Below are 27,750 nucleotides of genomic sequence, written 5' to 3'. Positions count from 1 at the left end.
TCGCAGTTTTGGTTTAGTCTGTCTGCTCATTTCGGCAGTGTGTACAGGAAGTGAGGGCTTGCGCTTCTCTCGAGGTCAACCACTGATGTCATCGGTTATGGGTTTTGTTGTGCTGACATCATCTGTGACAGCTCATGTTGTGCTGATGTCATCATTTATGACAGTGCTGACCAACATGATATTTGGCATTAGTGTGTTTCAGAGTGCTTCCTACAGGATTAGCCCGTTATGTTCGTACTGAATTCTGAATTATGCCTGATTTATGTTTATATTTCATAATATTTTCATTTTGTCGATTAGGCATTAGAAGGACATCCGTCGGTAAAACGTTTGCCAGAGTATTTGGCAGTTCATTCTGCTGAATATTATTAATATATTTGCATATTGATAATGCAAACAATGATTTGTGTGCATGTCTGTGTGTGTGAGCCCTGACAAATATACCAGTACACAAGTACAGTAGCTAAACCAGTACACACTTACACACTGAAATATGAAAACAATCCATTACAGGACATTTCACTGATCTTCACTGATTAAAAATGCTTATATATTTTAAATCGTGTGTGTGTTTGTGTGTGTGCGTTTAAGTAAATATGGTGTATATTGACCATATAGGTATGCACACTAAGTTATATTACTATGCACAAGCCTATATATAAAGGGGATAAGCAGTATACAGTACATCTGGAAAGTATTCATAATGATTAACTTTTTCTACATTTTCTTATGTTACAGCCTTTATTCCAAAATAGATTAAATTCATTTATTTCCTCAACATTCTACACACAATCCCCCATAATGACAATGTGGGAAAAAAAAGAGTTTTTTTGAAATTGTTGCAAATTTATTACAAATAAAAATCCTTAAAAAAATCAGATGTACATCAGTATTCACAGTCTTTGCTCAATACTATGTTGATGCACCATTGGCAGCATTTACAGCCTCAAGTCTTTTTGAATATGATGCCAGAAGCTTGGCACAGCTGTCTTTGGGAATTTCTGCCCATTCCTCTTTGCAGCACCTCTCAAGCTCGATCAGGTTGGAAGGGAAGTAAAGGTGTACAGCCATTTCCAGATCTCTCCACAGATGTTCAATAGGATTTAGGTCTGGGCTCTGGCTGGGCCACTCAGGGACATTCACCGAGTTGTTGTGGAGCCACTTTGTTGATATTTTGGCGGTGTGCTTTGAGTCATTGTCCTGCTGGAAGATGATTCGTCACTCCAGTCTGAGGTCAAGAGCACTCTGAAGAAGGTTTTCATTCAGGATGTCTCTGTACATTGCTGCATTCATCTTTCCCTCTATCCTGACTAGTGTTCCAGTTCCTGCTGCTGAAAAACATCCTCACAGCATGATGCTGCCACCACCATGCTTCACTGTAGGGATGTATTAGCCTGGTGATGAGCGGTGCCTGGTTTTCTCTAAATGTAACGCCTGGCTTTCAAGAGTTGAATTTCAGTCTCATCAGACCACTGAATTTAGTTTCTTGTGGTCTGAGAGTGCTTCGGATGCCTTTTGGCAAATTCCAGGTGGGGAGTGTCTTCCGTCTGGCCACTCTACCATACATGCCTGATTGGTGGATTGCTGCACAGATGGTTTTCCATCTGTAAGGTTCTCCTCTCTCCACAGAAGAATGTTGGAGCTCAGACAGAGTGACCATCGGGTTATTGATCACCGCCCTGACTAAGGCCCTTCTCCCCTGATCACTCAGCTTAGATGGCCGGCCAGCTCTAGGAAGAGTCCTGGTGCTTCCAAACACCTTCCACTTACGAATAATGGAGGCCGCTGTGCTCATTGAAACTTTCAGAGCAGCAGAAATGTTTCTGTAACCTTCCTCAGCCTTGTGCCTCAAGACAATCCTGTCTCGGAGGTCTACAGACAATTCCTTTGTCTTCATGCTTGGTTTGTGCTTTGTCATGCACTGTCAACCCTGGGACCTTATATAGGCAGGTGTATGACTTTTCAAATCATCTCCAATCAGCTGAATTTACCACAAGTGACTCCTATTAGTCTGCTGAAACATCTCAAGAATGATCAGTGGAAACAGAATGTACCTGAGCTCAATTTAGAGCTTCACGGCAAAGGCTGTGAATACTGATGTACATCTGATTTTTCAGCTTTTTTATTTTTAATAAATTTGCAACAACTTCAAATACTTTTTTTTCACATTGTCATTATGGGGGATTGATGTAAATACTTATATATTGTTCAAAATATTTTAGTTTAATATACTTAATTTAATCAATATTATTAACGACAGGCATGTTTTATGCAGTGCTTGTCCTTTCATTGAACAATATAAATTCTTGAAGTCTCTCCAAACAGACTTCAGTTCCAGAGCAAACCTGTGACAACTTAAAATGCTAACTACAAAGCTAAGTTTTCATAAACAGAATTTTAAAATATTATTTATTTAAAACTTTTTTTGTAACTGTAATTGTATATCCTTTATCTAGGCAATCATTAGGTCAGCGGGTTCACCGTTTGTGCCTGATTTATTAGACTCATTTGCTTTTGACTGAGTTTGGCTCTACTTCAGCTTCAGTATGCGTCCAGTGCAGTATTAGTGTTGTCTACCGAGGGTCATCAGGGGTCGTAGTGAACGTCTCTGGTGTGTACGTGCGAGAGCATTAATGAGTGTGCAGGCTTGAGTCTTGTAGGGTGTAGGGGGAGACTTTTTGCCCTAGTTTCACCCAGTTGGATGATGATGTGATGCTAAGAATAATCTGAGAGCGAGGGCAGACGGAGGCTATTTTAGCTTTATAGCATGACCGGGCATGAGCACTATGGCATATTCATAGAGAGAAAGACCATACTGTAAGCACAACATCATGACTGTGTAGGTGCACTGATGCATTGAACATGAGTGTGTATTAGGAACGTTTTGATCAATTTAAAATCACTGAAACGTCAGCAAGATAGAGTCTGTTATAATGTCATATAGAGTCCCTATGACTAAAATAAGAGTTTATTAATTAACCGTGTGAAGGCAGTTTTCTAATGTTTATTGCATAAATCTGTAATTTTTCTCTAGGTGAAATAATTCAAAAATTGGCAAAAGGAAATGAAACCTGTACAAAATATTGTTTGTACAATAATAGTAATAGATTAATGATAATATCTGACTGTTGGTAAATGGGTTGAGTTCATGTTCAGTGAAAAAAAAAAAAGCTAGAAATATTTATATATCTATATTATTATATTCATATTATTAATATTCATATATTTATATATATGAACGGTGATCAGTTTTATGATGAAAGTTTAAATAAGCAAGCAAGCAGGACAAATATTGGTATTTGACAAAATAAATTAATATATTGCCGCATTGTTCTTAACCAACCAAGATAATAGCAACTCATTACTGTAGATTAATTAAAGACTATATACATTTTTTAAGGCACTTCATACATTATTTTCACACACACAAAAAAAAAAATACCTCGGTTAGTAGTGATTTAGCGTTCATTCATTCATTACCTTCGGCTTAGTCCCTTCATTCATTAGGGGTCACCACAGCGGAATGAACCGCCATAATAACCAGCATATGTTTTACACAGCGGATGCCCTTTCAGCCGTAACCCAGTATCATCCACACTGCAGCCAATTTAGTTCATTCATTTCACATGTAGCGCATGTGTTTGGACTGTGGGGGAAACCTGAGCACCCGGAGGAAACCCACACTGCAAAAAATGCTTTTCTTACTTAGATTTTTTGTCTTGTTTCTAGTCCAAATATTTAAAAATTCCTAAATCAAGAAGAATTTTCTAAACAAGCAAAACAAATTGCCTTGTTTTGAGAAATGCTATGCCAATATTAAGTTTTTCCATAAAACAAGCAAAATAATCTGCCAATGGGGTAAGCAAAATAATCTTATGTCAAAAGAAGAAACAAGATTATTTTGCTTACCCCATAGGCAGATTATTTTGCTTGTTTTAAGGAAAAACTCACTTAATATTGGCATATTATTTCTCAAAACAAGGCAATATGTTTTGCTTTTCTAAAAAATGCTTCTTGATATAAGAAATTTTAGATATTTAGACTAGAAACAAGACAAAAAATCTAAGCAAGAAAAGCATTTTTGCAGTGCATGCCAACACAGGGAGAACATGCAAATGTTGGCATAATATAATTTCAGAATTTTTGGTAAGTCTTAAAAATGTAAAAGCCTCCTTACAACCTCCAGGATTTTTTCAATGAGTATTTCAATGAGTTCTATAAAGGGTCTCGCAAAAATCCTAGAACTCGTTTTTGTAAACGTAAGAAAGAGAAAATGAAAAAAAAATCACCTTAAAATGAAAATTTCCTGTTAATTTACCACAGCTCACTCAAGATGTAGGTGACTTTTTCTTCTTCAGTAGATAATTAAGCATGCTTTTGAGCTGAATCTGTGGTTTTTAGTGATTTACGTTAAAAATAAACAGGTCCAAATCAATAGCCATGGCTCCTGATGACACACTGAGGTCTTGTAAAATGAAAGGATTGGTCTGAGTTGGAAAATGTAACATTATTTAAAATAGTATTTAATAATACTGCTCAATTTGTCATTGTTTCACTTTACAAGACCTCAGTGTGACGTCAGGAGTCACGGCTAGTGATTTGGACTCGTTTGTATGTGTTCATTTTTCATCTCAAGAGACTGTCTCCATTGACTGCCATTATAAGGAACACGGAATCAGCTCAAAATCTATTACAGGGTATATGCAGGAATCCTAAAGGTAATTTCAATACGCTTCTTTCACGGACAGTCATCAGATTACAGCACTTTTCTGACATCTGACAACCTGATAAGCGCTGATTCAGCACATTCAGTCAGAAACAACAAGCTCCAACAGACGCCAACAGGAGTCACACACTAACCCGACACAACCTGAACAAGTCTCCACTGTCATCTGTCAGGGTAGTGTGATCTGTCATTTAGAAATATATATGTGTGTGTGTTTTTTATATCTATATTAACTATATTATATTAGAAGTGAACTGAGCAGCCTGACACCACCTGTTTTACTGAAGCTCAAAGGTCTGAGTGTGTGTTATCAATACGTCACCGATTACTAAACTCTCTTCGTGACACTGTTAGTTTAAAAATGGACGTCTGAACAGAGCGTTAGTGGCTGGAGTGCAGTCCTGTTTGTGTGTGTGTGAATGAGAGCTGTGCTGTGGTTCATGTGGTGTCTGTGTGAATGGAGTTTCAGTGTGTGTGTGCTGTTAGAGACGCGGTGCTGTGATTGTCAACATGCTTAATTTAAGTGAAGAGCTGCTCACTCTCCATCTCCCTGCAGGTAAGGGTTACGGTTACTGGTGTGGCTGGGAGAGCTGGGAAATTAAAATACATCATGAATCAATGATTAAACGTGTGGAAGTGGTGAATGCATGGAAATTTGGGAATCATGCAGTGCTGTTCAAAAGTTTGAGGGATCAGTAATATTTATTTTTGAAAGAATTAATAGTTTCATTTAGCATGGATGCAATAAATTGATTGATAAAATTGATAGAAGTGATTTTATCTGTTTTTATGTTTTTTTTAAATAATTTTTATTATTTGTTTTTCTTATACTTCTTTTATTCCTGTTTATGTAAAGAAAATTGCAAGAAAATGCAAACACTGCAAAATATTTAGCTATAAACTCTACTGACTGGCCTCTTCCCTGTACAATTTAACATGAGAATCAAACTCCTTTCCACACATTGAACTTTTTTTTTTAATGTATGTAATCATGTCATTTTGGGTTTTTAATTTCTCAGTAGTTTCACTTTTATTCAGCAACAGCTTTTGTTTTTTTCTGGACAGCATAGATGTGTGTTAATGTATATATGCGTCTCCAGGAGTTCACTATGTGTGTGTGTGTGTGCGTGCACTCGGAGGAGATGTGTGTCTGTGGTACTTTGCTGACTCGATGGGTGCAGTGAAGTGTCAAACAGCAGAGTGTGTATGGCTTATCTTGTCGCAAAATGCAGCTAAAGGTCCTACACAACGGTAATAGAAAACAGAAAATAGTAATGTAAAAGAAAATATATCGTGTTCAATGGGGAAAAAGCTGTTGTTTTTTACCCAGACATATAAAAGGAACTTATTTTGAAGCAGTAATCAAAATACTGTGACTAGGGTTGTAACGGTATGAATTTTTTACGGTATGATAATCGTCTAAAACAATACCACGGTTTGACGGTTTCGCGGTATACGGTATGTTACAAATGTTACAAAATAATAGAACAGTGAAGCAAATTTGACTTTTTCCAAATAATATATTTTCAGTTACTATAAACAACACCACTTACAATGAACAAATAAAAAAATAAGAAAATAATAAATAATGTGTCAAAGTCCAAATAAAGTCCAAATAAACATGGTGCAAATCCTCAGTAAAAAAATAGATATAAATATTTACTATACTATAAATAGTTACATAACGAAACTAGATTCAATATGGAACATCCTTAGGTTTTATGTGCCAGCATGGATATGGTTGTCTGTGGATATGGATTTGGATATGGTTGTCTGCAATGCAGACAAACAGCTGCATCTTCATTTGCGTCTTTTGAAAACAGCAAGAGCAGCAGTTCGTCTTTGCTGTGTCACTGTTTTGTCATGTGAGAATTATTTCATGCAAAACTTTTTTCTTTGCGTTTTATTTAGCCGTGCATAAATGTATGCCTATCTCTCATTCCGTGTTGTTCAAAAAGCTCGTTGTTGGTCCACAAACAAAAGCGAAACCTATGCTTATTGGTTTAAACCAATCTGGGCATGGAGGAGGGACAATGCATCAATGTATCATGTCTGGTTTGTCCGGAGACACAGTGACGAGCGTTTCTTTGTCAAATCAGCGTTGTCAAATTTTGATGATGTAACCGCACTGATTCCGGAGCCTCTGAAAGTCCGCGAATGTTATGTGATACAGCACTGGAAAGCTGAGATTCTCTTCTTTATGCCAATCTTTAAATTGTATGAATCGGATCAGCGGATCAAAAGTTATTAAACATTTAAGAGCAATACTTATTTTTAGCCGCGGGCGGCTGTCTCGGTCTTTAAGGGTTAAAACTGTTGATATGCAATTGTTCATGGTATGATAATCGTGCACGTTCAAATCGTGGTAGACCGTCATACCGGTATATTGTTACAACCCTAACTGTGACACCATGATATTTTTATCCAAGGTTATCATACTGACAGAATCTTATACCAGCTCATGTCTAATGTGCAAATTAGTTTTTGTTTTTTAAATTGGTAATTATTTGATCAGTTTATATTGTTTTATTTATTTCTGTCATTTTTGCCTTTTCTTGTAAAATTATTGGAGTGGTATTATTTGAGAAATTGTACATAGTCATAAAGTATCTTTATTTTTGTATATTTCTCTCTTTATATCTACAGCATATCTCTGTTTTTGTATGTAGTTCTCTCGCTCTTGTTATAACTATATCTCCTATGTCTTTCTCTATCTCCGTGCTGGTGATGGTTTCTCATTTTCTCCCTCTGTGGATGTTTACCATAATTCCTCCATCTAATATTTCCCTCTTCTCTTCTGTCCTGTTCTCTTTCCCTCGTTCCTCCTGCAGCATTTCTAGCTGTCGGTTCCTCTTTTCCCCAAAATGGCTCTAACAGCCTCTCTAAAGGTAACAGTCGGTCTGTCTGGCGCTTTATCGCTCTCTGTTTTACAGTATGCATGTCCTTCCTGCTTTCTGCTTCTATTTTTGAGCTGGTATTTGACCTAGCATGCTTAGTTTGGTGTGTTAACAGAGCTGCTAATAGAGTGCTCTAAATTCACATTACAGAGGTTATATCATGAAAAAACAACATAATAATATCTTAATTTAACATCTCATTTGGTCTAGCTGGAATATTGATTAAAACAAAGCTGATAACATTACTACATCATTAACATGTGAACTTCTATTAAGTGTAATGTTAGTCAATCACAGATATGTAAGTGAGCTCATTTACATGAAGCATTAAAGGTACAGTACAGTAAAGTACCATGTGTTGCAGCATGCAGTTTGTCTACACTACCTGACCAAATTCTTGTCGTCAATCGCAGTTGTAAGAGCAACAAATAATAACTTGACTTCTTGTTGATCATTTAGAAAGTAGCAGAAGGTTGATTTTTCTGATGAATCATCTGTTGAACTGCATCCTAATCATCACAAATACTGCAGAACAAACCACAGGAGAGGGTTAATTCTCCAACAGGATAGCGCTCCTTCTCATACTTCAGCCTCCATATCAAAGTTCCTGAAAGCAAAGAAGGTGCTCCTGGATTGGCCAGCCCAGTCACCAGATATGAACATTATTGAGCATGTCTGGGGGAAGAAGGAGGAGGCGTTGAAGATGAATCTAAAGAATCTTGATGAACTCTGGGAGTCCTGCAGGAACGCTTCCTTTGCCATTCCAGATGACTTTATTAATCAGTGATTTGAGTGAGAGATGTATGGATGCAGTCCTCCAAGCTCATGATGGAGTCAGACACAATATTCATTCTGTCTCCACTGCAGCATGACTTTATATTCTATACTGGACATTATTTCTGTTCAGTGACAAGACTTTTGTCTAAGCACAGTGAGACCTTACTGTCCTAATTAAATCATTAAAAATCACGGCACAATCATATTTTATTTGGGTCAAATAAGTGTAATCTAGAGGCCTTTGCCTTTCATATAAGCCACTTCTGATACCAAATCAACTAGAAGTCAAGCTATTATTTGTTGTTCCTAAAACTTGGATAGGTGACACAACTTTTGTCAGGCAGTGTAGTTATGATGAAGCTGAAGATTAAGGTACAAAAACTATGAGGTCTATAAATTGCTTATTACAACTTTTTGGGCGACCAGGATTTGCATCAATAGAAAAAAAAGAAAAGAAAAAAAAAATTATTGTTGTGCAATTTTTAATGTGTCCTTTGGTGCATCCTTGACTATAATTTACTATATTAGTTGGCCTTTAGAAAAAACTTTAAAGTATATAAATGCAGCAGAGAGATATGAGTGTAAGTTAAACCAAATAAAGAGATCCATTAGATCCATGTTCAGATTTTTTATTTTGAGTTTTATCTATTATATTATATTATATTATATTATATTATATTATATTTTATTATATTATATTATATTATAGTTTTTTTCTGCTTACCTAGGCTGAGTTTATTTGATCACAAATAAAGAAAAAGATGGACTTTTGATCAATATTATTGCAATTTAAAACAGCAATTTTCTATTTGAATGCATTGTATTATATAATTTATTCAAACGATCTTAAAGCTTTTTCCGTGTCACATGATCCTTCAGAAGTCTTTGTTATTTGCTGATTTATAATCAATATAAATTGATTTAGTTTTCGTGTCATTATAACATTTTGGTACATATAATCTTCTCTGAAAATAAGCATAAACCACTTTATATCCCAGAATTTTTACTGTAGAGTATATAGTGCATGAAGTTAATAGATGATCTGAATTGATGTTTGTTTTGGTATCGCACTTTGGGTTTGTGCATGATGTTATTGTAATGGTGTGTGGTGCATGTGCATAGCTTGCCATATGGCACATGGGTGTGTTCACACCCTACTGTTTTGGTCTCAATAGAACTGAATAGAAGATCAGTTATATCAAAGCTAGCATAGTGTTTTTGTTTGTTTTAATGCACTCTCTCATTTTGTTTGCCCATCTCTGTTTTCTCTCCATAGTCCTCAGCGCTGACCGGGTGGAGCAGATGACCAAGACCTACAATGACATTGACGTGGTCACACACCTCCTGTCTGAAGTGAGTGATGCTGATTGGTCAGCAGGCTTTTGATTATGCACTTTGTCTAGTTTGGTTTTGATCATAACGACTCCTGATCGTCTGTCTGTGTGCATTATGGTGTGGTCCCGCAGAGGGATCGCGACCTGGAATTGGCTGCACGGATTGGTCAGTCTCTCCTGCAGAGAAACCATGTGCTGCAGGAGCGAAACGAGTCTCTGGAGGAGCAGCTGGCACAGGCTCTAGATCAGGTAAATATATACAGCTAAACCTGGATAATCAGGGCACAATGCAGTCAAAAAAGCTGAATTTGTGGCATAAAAATGGAATTTACGGTTAAACATTGAATGTTATTAGCAAAATTTGGATTAATAAATCAAAGATATACTAAAATTGCAGTACAGACTATAGTGTTATTGAATATTAGACTGTAAAATACAGCCAAAATAATATTAAATATACATTTTCACAGAATTGTATTGTAAAGTAGACTTAACTAAGTAATTATTACAATAATAAAATGATTTAAACTTTAAGGATTTTCTTCCATGCTTTAATTTGAACTGTAGGCCTATTTTAAAGTACTTTGCTTGACAAAATATAAGACGTTTTTAGTCAAATTACTAATGGCTTGTTCGTTTTTTATGGTTTTATTTAATTACCTCTGTTTTTATGATAATAAACTGATAATAAAAGTGAAATTTTGATTTGATAGGGCCCTTTAAATACTACAGCATTTATAAGACACATGCTCTCCATCTCAGGTTCATCAGCTTCAGCACGAGTTGGCGAAGAAGGATGAGCTCCTGCGAATGGTTGCGAGTGCCAGCGAGGAGAGCGAGACAGACTCCAGCTGCTCCACACCGCTGCGACACCCGGTGCCTGCAGGGGCCGCTCTCGCTCTCAGCCAGCTGGAGGCCCTTCAGTCCAAACTGCAGGATCTGGAGGAGGAGAACCTCACCCTCAGATCAGAGGTGCGCCACTGACTCCTCAGCGAGTATATGTAAGGGATAAAGTACATCCAGGTGGTTGTTACTGAAGTATAAAGCTTGACAGGTTTATCGGCAGCCTGATCTGAAGCGGAGCACTGTTGTGTAAGACTAAAGGGCTTATTCTGCGAAAACAACCATTCTGGATGTACTTTATCCCGCTTATTACAAGGCTACTTGCCACAGAACATAAAAACTTAGCACAAAGCATTGTTCTGAGACATAATAGATTATTAATTCTTTAATTAAACGCAATGCTGACTTAAACGAAAGCAGCTGATGGAGTATACACTAACCTGTGCATTATTCAGACACAAGATAGCGCTAAACAAATGCAAAACTAACATTACCTGCCACAAAACATACAAATTTGACAGAAAGCATTATTCTGAACTATAATTGATTTATTCTTTAATCAACCGTAAAGCTGACTTAAACGAGAGCAGCTGATGGAGTATACACTAACATGTGCATTATTCAGACACAAGATGGCACTAAACAAACGCAAAACTAACGTTACCTGCCACAAAACATACAAATTTGACACAAAGCATTGTTCTGAACCAAATAATAGATTAATTCTTTAATCAACCGTAAAGCTGACTTAAACAAAAGCAGCTGATGGAGTATACACTAAACGTTGCATTATTCAGTCACAAGATGGCACTAAACAAACGCAAAATGAACGTTACTTGCCACAAAACATACAAATTTGACACAAAGCATTGTTCTGAACCATAATAGATTAATTCTTTAATCAACCGTAAAGCTGACTTAAACAAAAGCAGCTGATGGAGTATACACTAAACGTTGCATTATTCAGTCACAAGATGGCACTAAACAAACGCAAAATGAACGTTACTTGCCACAAAACATACAAATTTGACAGAAAGCATTGTTTTGAACCATAATAGATTATTCATTCTTTAATTAAATGCAATGCTGCAGAAATGAAAGCAGCTGATGGAGTATACACTAACCTGCGCATTATTCAGACACTAGATGGCGCCATAAGTCAAAAACACAAAGCTGACAGAAACAAAAACAGCTGAAGGAGTATACACTAACCCGCGCATTATTTAGACACAAGATGGTGTCAAACAAATGCAAAACTAGCGTTACTTGCCACAAAACATACAAATTTGACCCAAAACATCGTTCTGAACCATAATAGATTAATTCTTTAATCAAACATAGAGCTGACTTGAACGAAAGCAGCTGATGGAGTATACACTAACCGTTGCATTATTCAGTCACAAGATGGCGCTAAACAAACGCAAAATTAACGTTACTTGCCACAAAACATACAAATTTGACACAAAACATCGTTCTGAGCCATAATAAGCTGCGTCCCAAATCGCATACTTATGCACTATTCTACGCCATTTTGTAGTATAAATAGTGTAAGTTGTGTGTTCACACTGAAAACTCTAAAAATAATAAGTGCACTTTAATTACCCGGATGATGCACTCATTCAGCCGCTAAAATGAAGTGTGTAATGATGGACACTTCACGCACTCAACGACCGCAGGTTTGCTTACGTAGCGGAAGGGGCGGAGCTATCAGACGCACATGTTGAATAACTTTATTTATTTTGGATGGTGAAAGCAAAATTTTCCTACGAGAGTGATTATAGCGCCTCCTGATGGTGAATGCGGCAATACTCACGGCAGGTATTATTTGATAACTCGGTTGTTTATTTCACTTATCTGGCAACCGTCAAACGTCATCAGGGAACTGGTTTGAATTTCCGCTTAGTAAAAAAACATTAGTGTGCCATTTGGGACGACACTACATACAGATACTATCCTGTTGAGTGTGTAAGTCCTTAAGTACATAGTGCATGAGTGCATAGTGTATAGACTGCCATTTGGGATGCAGCTATAGTTTATTAATTCTATAATTAACGCAAAGCTAACAGAAATGAAAGCAGCTGATGGAGTATACACTAACCTGCGCATTTTTTTTGTCACAGCATGGCGCCAATCAAACGCAAAACTAAAGTTACTTACCACAAAACATACACATTTGACACAAAACAGTGTTTTGAGCCATAATAGTTTATTAATTCTATAATTAAACGCAAAGCTGACTTAAACGAAAATAGCTGATAAATATACACTAACATATCCATTATTCAGCCAAACACATAAAAATGCAAAGACAGAAACGAAACCGGCTGAATATAGCATATACTATATGTATTTACAAAATGGTGCCAAAAACTCAGGCAAAAACCATGGTGTGACAGACAAAGAGATACCTGCAATATGAATGTGGAAGTAAGTATATGGATGTGAATGTTCTATCGATAATCAAGGTAATTTGAAGTGATGAGCTTGTGTTATTTACTGGTTGTTAATATAAAATAACATGCACTGAAATGTCGAGACCGACCAATCTGAATCAAATATTCCAGACAGCCTTGTAATAAGTGTTTGAGTTTGTGAAAGCCTGACACCCTGTGATGTTCTGCAGGCCTGTCACCTGAAGAAAGAGACCATCACGTATGAGGAAAAAGAACAGCAGCTGGTGAACGACTGCGTTAAAGAGCTGCGTGAGTATCTGTGTCCGCTTCCAAACACCAAAACAACTGAGTCTGTAAACTGTCTGCATGGACATCTACCTACTAAAGCACCATTATAAACCTTATTGTACTTCATTAGCGTTGCCATTTAGAAATAAACTCAGATGTCTGCCTCAACCTTGGCTTGTGGATGCATTAACACTTTAATCTGGGATTAGAATGGGTGTAGATTTGAAAGAATTCAATCAGTATGACAACAATTATAAGTTAATGTGATATAAATAAAGATGTTAATACAAGAGATTTAGATACAAAAATGTTTAAATACACTCACCGGCCACTTTATTAGGTATACCTGTCCAACTGCCCGTTAATGCAAATTTCTAACTAGCCAATCACATGGCAGCAACTCAAAGCATTTAAGGCATGGTTAAGACGATCTGCTGCAGTTCTAACCGTGCCTCAGAATGGGGAAGAAAGGGGATTTCAGTGACTTTGAACGTGGCATAGTTGTTGGTGCTAGACAGGCTGGTCTGAGTATTTCAGAAACTGTTGATCTACTGGGATTTTCACGCACAACCATCTCTAGGGTTTACAGAGAATGGTCCGAAAAAGAGAAAATATCCAGTGAGCTGCAGTTCTCAGGGTGCAAATGCCTTATTGATGCTAAAGGTAAGAGGAGAATGGCCAGATTTAGGCAGTTCTGAAGGCAAAAGGGGTAAAATCTGGTACTAGTAAGGTGAACCTTATAAAGTGGCCGGTCAGTGTATGTGATGCATACTTTACAGATTTACATCTTGCATTTTACAAACTGGTGACTAATAAAAGGACTCCTGCTTTGTCCTTTTGGATGAAATTGTTTGCAGTCTTTTATGGGATTTCACACGAGAACTAAACGTGACTGATGTTGATTTTAGCCAATGTGCAGTTTGGGAATAGACTTTGCTCTCAAACAATGGTTGTAATGCCAAAACGGGTTGTTTCGCTGGACGCCTCTTTGGGGTTTCAGTAAATAAATATTACCTATGTTTACATGCATGACCTAGTGGCTCACTCAGATTGAATATAATAGAAAAATATTCCAAATAAATCTGAAAATTGCAACCAGGGTTTTGAAAATGATGTGAATCAAACTGCAGCAGTTCAGTAAAACAACAGTCAGAATCAGAAACCGGATGCGTTTAGATTGATTGAAATGAATGTAAATAAACATGCCTGTTAATTGTGGTGTGGTTAATTAAGTGTGTTTGTTTTACAGGCGAGTCCAACAGTCAGATGGTGTCTCTGACAGATGAGCTCTCCCAGAAGAATGAGGATTTAATGAGACATCAGGAGGAGATCGCACAACTCCTGTCACAGATTGTAGAGCTCCAGCACAGAGTCAAAGAGGTCAGCGCACTCGCAACATATCTGCCTATCAACATGTGACATTTTTATTTAAAGGTCTCATGAAAATAAAGTGATTTTTTTAGAATTTTTAGGATATCTATAAGCTAGTGCGCACCAAAACCATGCTAAAATTTCTGTTTATGATATATATAAAAATTATATAAACATGTAAAGCTTGCAGTTTGTCACTTCCATCTAAATGGATCAATGGTTCTATTCAGGCCACCTCATATTTCAGTTTCTCATCAAATCTCCTGACCAATCAAATGCTCTCTAGTGTCTGACAAGACGCTTTACATTTTTGATGTGCTTGAGCTCAACCATTCTCACTGGCAGAGGTGTGATAAAAACAAAATGCTATTGGCTGTTTTTTTTTAAAAGGGCTACACTATGTCCCGCTCTCTCGTCATGTTTCGGTTGAGATTATGTCAAACATCAAATAGAAATGCACATTTCAAAGCACTTCACAGGATCTTTTTCTTTTTAGAAAGAAATTGTGGTAACTCTTTTTATTACATGGCCATAATTACTATGTCCTTGCATTCAATTTAAGCATGTGGTACAATGAACTTATAATATATGTACATGTTTTTACATTGTAATATACCCTATACTGTATATTAAACATTATCTGCATGTGATTTAATCTATAACTAATTTTTGTAATTACGTTTATAAATAGTGTTGACCCATGTCTTACACCTTAAACCCACCCATACCACCAAACCTGTCGTTATCCTTAACTACATCCCAACTCAGTAGCACCAGCTATACAATACAATGCAAACACAATTAGCTCACTGTACTTGATTAAGCTACTTAATATAAAGTGGAACCAAAATGTCTTAATATGTGACATATAATCAAGTGAAAGCGCTTTTTAAACAGCCAATGTAAAGCAGGGTTTAATTTTGTCAAGGGAAATTGTTTGGCTGGTTGTGGTTTGCTGTTAGTGGATCTCATGTGAGTAACAGGTTAATCCCTCCTCTGGGCCACTAAACACCAATCAGAGACAAGATATTTTAGTCAAAGTCTACAAAGGCATATTATTTAAACTGTCTAAATCGTTTATTAGAGAAAAACACTGTAATATTCCATTATATTATTTCACGCCGACTATAAAAATGGTTTAAGATTAAAATCATTTAAGATGTATTTTCAATTATATTAGAATGTAAGATTTTGTTTTCCATCATATTAGAATGATTTCTGAAGGATCGTGTGACTCTTAAGACTTTCAGTAATGCTGAAAATTCAGAATTGCATCATAGGAATAAATTGCATAAATATATTAAGGCCATAAAAACCAGATCAATTGGTATTCAGCCGCACAAAATTATTTATTTATTCCATTTTATTTATTATCTGAGTCTGAAAGATCTTTTATTTGTAAAAATCTTTTATTTTTAAATTCTCTGGCTTACATCTTGGTCACTTGAGCACCTAAATTAAACCCACAAGTAGCAAAATGAGTAAGAAACAGACTTCTTTGGAAAGTTTCTTTGCAAAGGGGAAAAAGCCTAGTGAAAGACCCAAAAACTGCCAAGGAATGAATCTGCAAGCTGTTTGTCAGCAAATCAGGTGAACACATCATGTCTGTGCATGAAGATCAACTGCTAGAGACTGCAAATGACGGTGTCCTTTTAGGGGTTGTTCGCATATCGCATCTTTTCTAGAGCTCGTACAAGTTTGTTATGTCCAATGGATGGGTGCGGCTTGTGCGTGCAAGCAGTGTGAAGCGTTCGCGCCTTCCAGACGCACCAAGTTGAACGAATGCCGCAAGTGTACCTGAAGTCACGTGACAAGAACTGAGCGATCAGCTTCAGCTTGTAAGGAATATACACATTTCTGTAGACTATTATCTTGGACAAACACCCAAACACTGCAGTGCTTTGTAATGTTTTCCATAAATAAAACTTGTATCAGAGTGACAGCAGTGTTTTGTCAGCTTGTCATCCTCTGAGAAAGTGGTTGATGGTCACCTAGCAACCTACAAATGAACACCACAACCACCCCCACACCATCCATGGTAAAACTGTCAAGCATTGCCCAGTCATTGGTGATAAAGAGGTTGGAGGCCACTGATCTAGAGCATGAGAGACGACTTATAAAAACATGAAAAGATCTCACAGCCCCATAAACATTTAAACTGAGTGTATGTGGATGTATAACTGTAGATGTGTTGTGCTTTCTCAGTTGGCGCTGGAGAAAGAAGAGCTGCGAATTCACCTTCAGGCCTCAAAGGAAGCACAACGTCAGCTCACCAATGAGGTAAAACTACACACACACATACTGTACAAACAGCTTTACAACCTCAGATCTGGATTAAATCTGATTTATAAGGCCTGTTTGTTTCTTTAATGGAAGGTTAAGGGCCTCTCGTGTGGAGTAAAGCATTTAAAACATGATTTAAAGGTTGTGTAAAAAGCAGCTTAGTCACTGTGACTTAGAAAGTGTAGCAATATTCAATCTTATGATGTGTCTCTTATCATTGCACCATTGAACCATAAAGGGCAGGAGTGCTATAATGTGTCACAGGACAGTGTGTACATTTCACTGGAAGATTTACAATGGTAAAGCAATTAATCTTTTTGCACATCAGCATATTGGACTGTCTGCTGTAGACCTACATATGGGAATATTTTGGGGTAACCCTTTAGTTTATGTACCAACCAATGGGTTCAACAGTGAAACGCAGAAAACGCCGGGTTTTAAACCACAATAACATCAATTAATCTTGCAAATGAGTGCCTCTACGTGATGCTGGAGGAGGAGATGTTCTCCAAAACATCCCAAAGTGGCTTGATAATATTTAGATCTGGTGACTGTGCAGGCCGTGGGAGATGTTTAACTTCACTGTCATGCTCATCACACCACTCTGTCACCAGTCTTGCTGTGTGTATTGGTGCATTATCATCCTGATACACGGCGCTGCCTTCAGGATACAGTGTTTGGTGTTGGATACACCTCCAGATTCAGTAGTCCTTGGCAGTGACGCACCCATCTTGCACGAGTATTGGGCTTATAGGGAATGCCATGATATTGCAGCAACAGTCATTACTGATTCACCCCCATGCTTCAGTCTGACCATGCATCAGTCTGGGTGGTATGTTTCTTTGGGGCTTCTCCACACTGTAGCTCTCCCAGTGAAGGTTGGCTCATCAGAGAACAATACATGTTTGAGATTGTTCACAGCCCAAGATTTTCACTGCTGGCACGATTGAACTGAATTTGGCATACCGTTTTGTCCAATGACTGTAAAAAATATGGACGACGTGACAGCCCTTTTTCCCATTGAACGCCTTGAGGGCAAAATGCCTGCTTGACGGGCACAAACTGTCGCAAAAGACTGCTGAAATTGGAGCCTTGACATGCGCAGAAGGACTGTCTGATGGAGCCAGAGGAGGAGCCGCGAAAATGAGCGGAGTCGAGCTTCCAACCAAACGCTTTATGTAAAATCAACCACGCCCCCCGAACTTCTCAGCATGCGTTTGCTGTCATATCAACACAAATGGATGTAATAACGTTAACAAATATGAGGGTTTTATATATTCAATCGCACCAGCTTCCGGCTCGCATGCGGCAGCGCCGGCTCGCTCGGCCGCCGCATCTGGCTCGATTGACTCGGGCTGGAATCGGGTAGTGAGTCCAGGCATCCGGAGTAGGTCCAGCAGAGGTAGTCAGTCTGAGCTCTCCGGCAGGCGAGAATCAAGCCGGAACTGTGTTTTGCTATCTGGGTGGTTAGGCGTGTATCAGCAAACTAATAAAGCCCAAAAAAAGCCCTGAACTTAGCGAATAAACAGTGTTCCACCAGGATCATGTATGTCAGAAACTGTAGTTTACTGCTGAACTCATTTTGTCATGGTAAAATAACACAGAAATCGAATAATAACACTTCAGTCTCCTGCCGAAGCTCAGACGCGCTGCTTTGAGAAACTGTCAATCACAGCTGTCAATTACGATGAGACGCCCAGCATTAAATTACTGCTAAAAACAAACTGTTTACAAAAATGAAGATCTGCACCTATTTCAGCACAATAACCAGTGCCTTAATCGACCAGAACTATCTTTCGGGACATTTTATTGCAAGTGTAATAATTTTTTTTATTTGGGCTCAAGTCTCCTTCATTAACACGGAGGAGGCGGGCTTTATGACTTGTACTGCAGCCAGCCCCCAGGGGGCGATCTAACGGCCGAGACCTTCACTCAAACGCAGGCTTGCGGCACACTTGGTTTTGTCATACATTATTGTGGTCCATGAAATTATAGTGGTCATGCTTGTGTTTTGTACAAGTGAATAAAACGAATAAAGTAAATATTGTGATGGGCGAAGCAGTGATGCAGTAGGTAGTGCTGTCGCCTCACAGCAAGAAGGTCTCTGGTTCGAGCCTCGCCTCAGTGGGCGTTTCTGTGTGGAGTTTGCATGTTCACTCTCCGTGTGTGCCGGTTTCCCTCACAGCCCAAAGACATGCGGTACAGGTGAATTGGGTAGGCTAAATTGTCCGTAGTATATGAGTGTGTTTGCGTGTGTGGCTGTTTCCTAGAGATGGGTTGCGGCTCTAAGGGCATCCGCTGCGTAAAAACTTGCTGGATGAGTTGGCGGTTCATTCCGCTGTGGCGACCCTGGATTAATAAAGGGACTAAGCTCACAAGAAAATGAATGAATGAATTATTGTGATTCTGCTGTGTTATGACAGATGCTGGCTGTGATCTGTAGAATATAAAGATTTTATGCAGCGTTTGGGCGCATGTATGGTTTGAAAGAAAAAAAAATCTGATTGTTTTAATGAATTTTCTCTCTGGTACTGCAAATCAGGAAGAGCAGAAAAAACGTATTGTTAGGGTAAGGGGCAAAAAGAAGTATACCTATTTGTTTGAGGCTTGAGAGTAGAATTTGCATACTACAAGCTGGCAAATTCATTACAAGTTTTGGTTTCAAAAGTTAAATGTATTTTAATGCTTATTAACTGTAAAAAAAGAAAGTTGAACTCTGTGTGTGTGTGTAGCTGAAGGAGCTGTCGGACAGGAATGCCGAGTGTGTAGGGATGTTACACGAGTCTCAGGAGGAGATTAAGGATCTGCGCAGTAAGAATACTCCATCTGCAGGCCTGCGCAGACACACGTCTTATGGACTCTATCCTATGGTGAGAAACACTTCTCCTACTCCACACCTAAAGCTCTCTTTCACACACTTCTTTTGCAAATATATCTGTTCTGAACTACCATTTTGGCATTCATAATGCTTTAATATGCATTGTAATCTGATCTGTTTTTTCAACATAATAGTGGTTACAGTAATAATTAATAGTAGTATTAGATGTATTATTTGTATTGATTTATATTGATTGATTCATTCATTCATTCATCATCCTCAATCAATCAATCATCATCAATAGTAGTATTAGATGTATTATTTGTATTGGTTTATTTTGAAATGATGTTTCTTGTTTTCTTTTTGTTTGTTCTACCTAGACACTTTTAAAACAAGAGATTACAAATCTTAAAAGGTTTATCTGGTCAAATACAAGTTTAAATTAAAAAAAAAAAAACAAACACTATTATTAGTACAGGGTGACATGGTGGCACAGTGGGTAGCGATGTCGTCTCACAGCAAGAAAGTAGCTGGTTTGAGCCTTGGCTGGGTCTGTTGGCATTTCTGTGTGTTGCTGTGGGTTTCCTCCGGGTGCCCCGGTTTCCCCCACAGTCCAGTATTTTATGTATTTTGTTTTGTAGTTCAAACAAAACAATACATTTATTTTGGGAAAAATTTTCTTTCATTTAATTTAGCTTTTAATTAATTAGTTTAATTTTGCAAATTTTTTTTTTAATTCATTTTTTTTTTAAATATAGACTTTTTTATTTTCAGTATTTTCATTGCATTTTTTTCAGATAATATACAAATCATCATCGTGTTTTTAAAACCCTAGTTGCAATTTTCGGATTTATTTGGATGACATCAAATATATAGCCACAAAACAAGAAAACTGTAGAACTCTTAAATCAAACTTACACTTTTCTACCTCCCATCTCCCACCCCTCCCTATTTTCTGAGGTCTTCAATAAGTATGCAAAGATGAATCAAGACACAGATAAATAAATAAATGATAAACCAATTAAAAAAATAATAAATGAATGAATATATAAAATAAATAGATATAATAAATATATGGGTAAATATACAAGAAGAAAATGTTAAGTAAATACTAAAAGTCTCTTTCTCCCTTTTGAAATTCTAGTCAGCAGGTCCTGAAATGTTAAGGTTCTCAATGACAGACAGTATGGGACTTCATGTTTTGTAAAAGGAGTTCAATGATCCTTTAAAACAATGTCTCAGCTTCTCAAGATAGATACAATGTAAAACCTCATGAATCCAGTGTTCTGATGATGGAGGGGACACATGTTTCCATTTGAGGGGAATTGTGCGCCTGGCGAGCGAGGTGTTATAGGCAATGATGCAGCGTGTTGATGTTTGTGTAGTTGGGGTTGGAAGATAACCAAAATAGGCAGTCAGAGGGTCAGGAGTGATGAATGTATTAAGGGCTTGAGAAAGAATTTTAAAAATATTAGGTCAATAGGTTATTAATTTTGAACATGACTAAAACATGTGAAGGTAATCGGCCAGTGACTGCTTACATTTGTCACAGGCGTCGCTTCTGTCAGGAAATATTCTAGAAAGTTTGGCATTAGTGAAATGGGTCCTATGAAGTACTTTACATTGTAATAGGGCGTGTCTGGCACAAATAGATAAAGAGTAAACTAAACTGAGAATGTCCTTCCATTGGTCCTCAGAAATCTTAATACGTAGATCTTGCCCCCATGTTTGTTTAAGTAAACCAGTTGCGGATGAAAGCAAAGTAGTTTTTTTAACATAAATTGTTGATATCGGCTGTCTTTGACTTTTATTGAGGTTATGAATTTGATCAAAGTCTGATTCGGGGGCTGGGGGGATATGGAAAATGAGGCTTTCTGACCAAAATGTCTCAATGAAAGAAATGAAATAGATGGTTATTAGGGAGATCAAATTTAGTTGATAGGAGTAAAAACATTATTCCATTTTTTTATTTATAACTTAAGCTCTCTTACTGTTGTAAAACCTTTTCTTTGTTTTTAAAACCAATACATAAAATAATCATTGCCCTCCTTTTGTCCATCAGGATTCTATAGCAGCTGAGATTGAAGGTACTATGAGGAGAGAGATGAGCGTAGAAGAAGAAATCGCCTTTGAAGACCAGAGGTGACAACTTATCCCTCACAACTCTCTCACACACACTCGTATATCTATAGGTTTCCACCATCACTGACCTCTGACTTTTCTGTCCACTGAAGGTCGTCCCAGAAGCGTGTGTTCCAGACTGTGCGCTCCGTCAATCAGTCAGTGATGAGAGCAGCCGCTGCAGGCCCTCCTATACCCGGCAGCGGTGTGATCATGACCCCGGTGCCCTATCAGTCACACACACACAACACTGCAGATGAGGACGCCAGCAGGTCAGAGTCACCGCACACTGCGTTCATAGTGCAAACAGACTGTTAACAGTACAATATGTATGATTTTTAACATTAACATATGCTTTGTTTGTTGTGAATACATGCCCTCTAGTGGTGAAAATGAAACACTGTATCTTTATAAATTAATATAATCAATAATCATGGGCAGATTTGGATAAATACATCTGTAAACAACAATCCATCATGGGACTATTTGTAAATATACGTCTGTAGTTTATACCCACAATGCACTGGTGTATTTCTGACTCGCATATCCATGTGCTGCAGAGGGAGGGAGAACTCTCGTCTGGGTCAGCCCGGCTCTCCTGGAGGTAGTGCTCTGACATCAGCGCTGAACCGTCTGTCCCTGCGGAGGCAGAACTTCCTGTGTGAGCGTCAGTTCTTCCAGGCCGAGCGAGAGCGGAAGCTGCAGGATCTGACGGCCGCAGAGTCAGAGGGAGGAGCCAGTGGCTGCAGCTCACCAATGGGAAGCACCGTCTCTTCCTTCACCAACCTATCAGAGTTCTCCATCTCCTCCAGCTGCTTCAAGACCTTTCTGCCCGAAAAACTGCAGATTGTTAAACCAATGGAGGGTGAGTGGACAAATGATAGATACTGCTTTTAGCATCTGCTTCTTAGTTGTACTATTTTTTTAAAAACATGTCACCTATTATGAAATACAATTAAATATGTTATATACATTTTAGAATTACGACCAAATGTTTCTCTCTTTTAAAATGCATTGTTCTTGCTTTAAAAAATGCCATAGGCGCTGATATGGCAAAAATAAAGACTTAATAGTAATAAATATAAAACACAAACTACATGAATATACAATATTAGCATATATAAACTGTTAAAATATCTATATATTGCTGTTCTCTGATGATATTAAGTGTTTTTTATTCCTCAGTTGTAAGTCATTTTGGATAAAAGCATCTGCTAAATGAATAAATGTAAAACTATAATGTTTATAAGGCATTAAAGAAACCGAAAGGATGAAAATTATTTGGAAAACAATTATTTGTGTAACATGGCAGAAATAATTTCATGTGTTTGTAATGATGTTAAGTTCAGCGAAAGACAGATTTCCATTTCGTATTGACACTTTCTTGATTTTTCTCTGGCTGTGGTCATTTCAGAAGATTTATTTGGTAATACTTTTTGTAGCACTGAATTCTCCAATAGTACAGTAAAGTTCAATTCAAAATTAATTTATGGTTTAATCTAACAGTAGTTGGTCATTTGGGTTTAATATACTCATTATTAATGTGTAAATATTAACAAATGCATTATTGCCCATAGTTAATGTATTAGTAGTATAAAATATTCTATATATATATATATATATATATATATATATATATATATATATATATATATATATTTATTTATTTATTTATTTATTTATTTATTTATTTTTTTGCTGAATAAAGCTTTCACATCAGCATTTATTTTACATAGAAGCCTTGCAACATTATATATGCAACTACTCTCACTTGTGATTAATTTAATACATGCTTGCTGAATGATAATTCTTATTAGTGTAGGACTACACGATCTTGGAAAACAACTGAGATTGTGATATTTATTTTTTCTGCAATAAATTGAGATATAAATATCATTTCACAAGATGACTTTTAAGGTTGAAAAAGCAAGTAGTTCAACATAATATGTTGTACATTCACTAGTAAACATTGTTTCCCTTATTAAGTTAGAAGGGTCTGGTGCATATACACCACCTGACAAAAGTCATGTCACCTATCCAAGTATTAGGAACAACAAATAATAACTTGACTTCTAGTTGATCATTTGGTATCAGAAGTGGCTTATATGAAAGGCAAAGGCCTCTAGATTACGCTTAATTAGTCAAAATACAATATGATCATGTCTTGATTATTAATGATTTAATTAGGACAGAAAGGTCTGACTTTGCTCAGACAAAAGTCTTGTCACTTATCAAAAATGATGTCCAGTATAGAATATAAAGTCATGCTGCAGTGGAAACAGAATGAATATTGTGTCTGACTCCATCATGAGCTTGGAGGACTGCATCCATACATCTCTGACATGACTCAAATCACTGATTAATAAAGTCATCTGGAATGGCAAAGGAAGCGTTCCTGCAGGACTCTCAGAGTTCATCAAGAGTCTTTGGATTCATCTTCAATGCCTTCTCCTTCATCTTACCCTGCATGCTCAATAATGTTCATATCTGGTGACTGGGCTGGCCAATCCTGGAGCACCTTGACCTCCTTTGCTTTCAGTAACTTTGATGTGGAGGCTGAAGTATAAGGAGCGCTATCCTGCTGGAGAATTTGCCCTCTTCTGTGGTTTGTAATGTAATGGGCTGCACAAATGTCTTGATACTTCAGGCTGTTGATGTTGTCATTCACTGCAGATCTCTCGCAAAACCCCATACTGAATATAACCCTAAACCATGATTCTTCCTTCACCAAACTTGACTGATTTATGTGAGACTCTTGGCTTCCAGTAGGTCTTCTGCAGTATTTGTGATGATTGTGATGCAGTTCAACAGAAAAATCCACCTTCTGACACTTTTCCAAATGATCAACTAGATGTCAAGTTATTATTTGTTGCTCGTACATGTTTTTCTTAAAACACCATTCAAATGAAAATCATTCAGTCTACTATGGTTAAACTTTGCAATGACTTTACAAATCACATCTTCTGAACTGTGGTGCCTGGTTAATCTGATCCCTACTGAACATTGCAGATCCAGTGATGTGACTATTGCACATGCACACATTCCAGTATCTAAACCCATATATTATCGAGCCCTAGTTGTGCATATGTAGAAACATTTACCATGTATTACCCTAGAGTAAACAAATAAATTATACATTACTGTAAAATGTTGACCATTTCTTCTTGTTATCTCCAGGCTCTCTGACTCTTCACCACTGGCAGCAGCTGGCCAAGCCCCACCTGGCCACCATTCTAGACCCCCATCCAGGTGTGGTCACCAAAGGCTTCCGTCCACTACCTCAGGATAGCGTTTACCACCTGACTGACCTGGAAGAAGATGAAGACCAGGAGAAACTCTCATGGGAACAGAAGAGAAAGCTGGAGGAGCCACTGGAAACAAAGACAAAAGAGGAAGACGAGGAGGAAGAGGGAATAACCTTTAATGTGCGTTCCTCATCCACTCCAGAGGAGAAGAGGCCTGTCCGAAGCCCAGCCAATGTCCTGCCCCTTCCTGCATCCCTCAGGAATTCGCCTGTGCACATAGCAACTGCTGTTTCCTTGGCGACAGCAGTCAATCAGTCCTCCAGCTGTGCTGCTGCAGTCAGCTCTAGACTCTCAACATCAGAAGCTCCTCAGCTACACCTCAACCTCTCAGCTAAAGTGCCCTCTACTGGTAACTGCGAGCAACACCGCTTGTCATTTTGTCATATTGTCATATCCTGTGAAATATGTATTTTTATTTTTTTTTTACATTTTACTTTTTTTTTTTCTAAACAATCATTTTAATGAATCATTTCTTTTATCTTTGCCATGATGACAGTACATTATAATTTACTAGATATTTTTCAGGATACTAGTATTCAGCTTAAAGTGACATTTAAAGGCTTAACTAGGCTAGTTTGTCTTAAATAGACAAGTTTGGTTAATTAGGTTAATTAGTCACATGTTTTGTAGCCAATGGAAATGTATATATTTCTTAAGAAGGCATATAATATTGACCTTTAAATTGAAAATAATTAAAACTGCTTTTATTCCAGCCAAACTAAATGAAATAAAATATATTCTCCAGAAGAAAATTATAGATAATAGAAAATGCTGTGAAATAAACTCCATGTTTCGTTAAACTGCACTGAGAAAACTGGAAGACCCACCCCCACCCCTCACTTACAAAGGTCCAGAATTTGTCCAATTTATGAGCTCATTTGTCCTATTTTGACTGCTACGCCATCATAAATAGTAAAAATACCCTGTTGGCTGTTGATTCAGTGTGACTTCAGCTCATCTGAGAAGTCATCTTTCGCTACTGTATTGTTTTTGATTAAAGAAAACATTTTACAAGTAACTTTTATTCTAGATCTTGACCTTATTCTTGAAAAAACAGACAAATTAAAAGGTGTGAAGAACCAAAAGTGGCCCATACTAAATTAATTTGAATTCTATTTTGACTATTATTGTTATCCATGAATTATCAAATGTACTTTCTTTTTTTTTTACTAAAGAAGCTAGAACAATTGTGAAGCTCTACATTATTTTCTATTATTATTATTTTATTGATGGCCAAATTCTGACTGAGGACACTTAAATGTGCTGGCCAATTTGTTATTTGCCTAATAAATGACAATCGGCTAGAGTTTTTAATTTAAAACTTTAAAAGATTCCTATTTTTTTATTCTTATATTCTTATTTTTTTCTAACGATAAATGATGTATTAAACTAGCATTGTAAAAATACGCATTTATTCATATTTCTTTATTCTAAAGCTTTAGGAAATATTTTGGTGCATCAGAAAGTGTGGTTATGATAACCATCCGACTAGCTATTCCAGCAAAAAATAGTGCGTAAAATATTACTAAAATACAGTATTTTAATCTCATAATTGAATAGAAAATTAGTGTATAACTGCAAAAATGTCCACTTTTGGAGAAATAGAACCAACCCTTTTATTAGGCCGGCTATGGACCTTTTAATTTTGCCTTTATTTGTATATAAAACAGGGCATGTTTCTTGATCTGTTTTTGTTCATCTTTAGGTATGAATCCTGGGAAATATCAGAGCTCCACTTTTTCCACCTACACCTTCACCACCTGCCGGATCCTGCATCCCAGCGACAGCACACAGGTTACACCCAGGTAAAATTTTTAATATCGGCATTTAATTGCTTGATGACTGGCTTTATTTATGCTTACATGTTCGGTAAAGATTTTAAATAATAGCAAGCATCATAAGATATGTATTGAAAATCAGATTGTGATCACACTTTTTTTATTGCAGTTAGTTATTTTTCATTTCTATTTTTTTATTTATAATTTTGCAATATTTTTATTTACATTTTTTTATACGTTAGAATTTTCTGAGTGAACATATGTTTTTGCTATGATTATGAGATGTATCTAAGAAGATCTAATTAAAGATCACTAAAAGCTAACTAACTAACTGACTGATCACTTGTTCTTTTATTTATTTTATTTGACTGACAGACTAACAGAAAGATAGAAAGACTGACAGACGAATGGATAGGTAGATGGATGGATGGATAGATAGACGTATGGAAGGAAGGATAGGTAGACGAATAATAAATGGATGGATAGATAGGTGGATGGATAAATGGATGGATGAATGGATGGATGGGTAGATAAACAGATGGATGGATAGGTAGACGGATGGATGGATGATTAGGTGAACAGACGGACGAATGGATAAATGCATGGATGGGTAGACAGATTGATGATTAGGTAGACGGACAGACAGATGGATGGATAGATGGATGAATGTATAGGTTGATAAATAGCTGGATGGATAGGTAGATGAATGGATGATTAGGAGGACGGATGGATAGATGGATGGATGTATGTATGGGTAGATAAATGGATAGAAGGATAGATAGACAGATTATAAATGGATGGATTGGTAGATGGATG

General features: G+C 37.2%; 1 protein-coding gene and 2 long non-coding RNA genes across 8 annotated transcripts in view; 1 reads left to right on the top strand and 2 right to left on the bottom strand.

Annotated features, from left to right (window-relative positions):
• LOC141386161 (uncharacterized) overlaps positions 1 to 22,078 on the bottom strand; it is a 31,967-nt gene extending 9,889 nt beyond the window's left edge. For both annotated transcript variants that reach the window (XR_015493107.1, XR_015493106.1), the window contains exon 1: positions 21,941 to 22,078. This is a non-coding gene — a long non-coding RNA (uncharacterized LOC141386161). The remainder of the gene's footprint in view (positions 1 to 21,940) is intronic.
• trak2 (trafficking protein, kinesin binding 2) overlaps positions 1 to 27,750 on the top strand; it is a 45,264-nt gene that overhangs the window by 14,488 nt on the left and 3,026 nt on the right. For 2 of the 5 annotated variants that reach the window (XM_087256452.1, XM_087256455.1), the window contains 13 exons: positions 7,558 to 7,614; positions 9,677 to 9,753; positions 9,867 to 9,983; positions 10,497 to 10,706; positions 13,201 to 13,279; positions 14,508 to 14,638; positions 16,835 to 16,909; positions 19,645 to 19,782; positions 21,793 to 21,872; positions 21,965 to 22,123; positions 22,412 to 22,716; positions 25,029 to 25,505; positions 26,862 to 26,961. In XM_087256452.1, coding sequence (XP_087112578.1) covers positions 7,558 to 7,614; positions 9,677 to 9,753; positions 9,867 to 9,983; positions 10,497 to 10,706; positions 13,201 to 13,279; positions 14,508 to 14,638; positions 16,835 to 16,909; positions 19,645 to 19,782; positions 21,793 to 21,872; positions 21,965 to 22,123; positions 22,412 to 22,716; positions 25,029 to 25,505; positions 26,862 to 26,961 — 2,005 coding nt within the window. Of the gene's footprint in view, positions 1 to 5,078; positions 5,283 to 7,557; positions 7,615 to 9,676; positions 9,754 to 9,866; positions 9,984 to 10,496; positions 10,707 to 13,200; positions 13,280 to 14,507; positions 14,639 to 16,834; positions 18,683 to 18,809; positions 19,783 to 21,792; positions 21,873 to 21,964; positions 22,124 to 22,411; positions 22,717 to 25,028; positions 25,506 to 26,861; positions 26,962 to 27,750 lie in introns of those variants that run through there. The other 3 variants (XM_087256456.1, XM_087256454.1, XM_087256457.1) reach the window with 3 other exon arrangements.
• On the bottom strand, positions 10,949 to 15,786 carry LOC147843316 (uncharacterized). The gene is made up of 3 exons (XR_015493104.1): positions 15,202 to 15,786; positions 11,524 to 15,117; positions 10,949 to 11,354 (listed from the first exon to the last, which is right to left on the bottom strand). It is a non-coding gene; the product is annotated as an uncharacterized LOC147843316 (long non-coding RNA).

This window comes from Danio rerio, chromosome 6 (assembly GCF_052040795.2).
Source record: "Danio rerio strain M-AB ecotype USA chromosome 6, GRCz13ab, whole genome shotgun sequence".
NCBI classification, from domain to species: Eukaryota; Metazoa; Chordata; class Actinopteri; order Cypriniformes; family Danionidae; genus Danio; species Danio rerio.
Note: the sequence above shows the minus strand (reverse complement) of the source record. Positions and strands in the feature narration are given on the sequence as shown.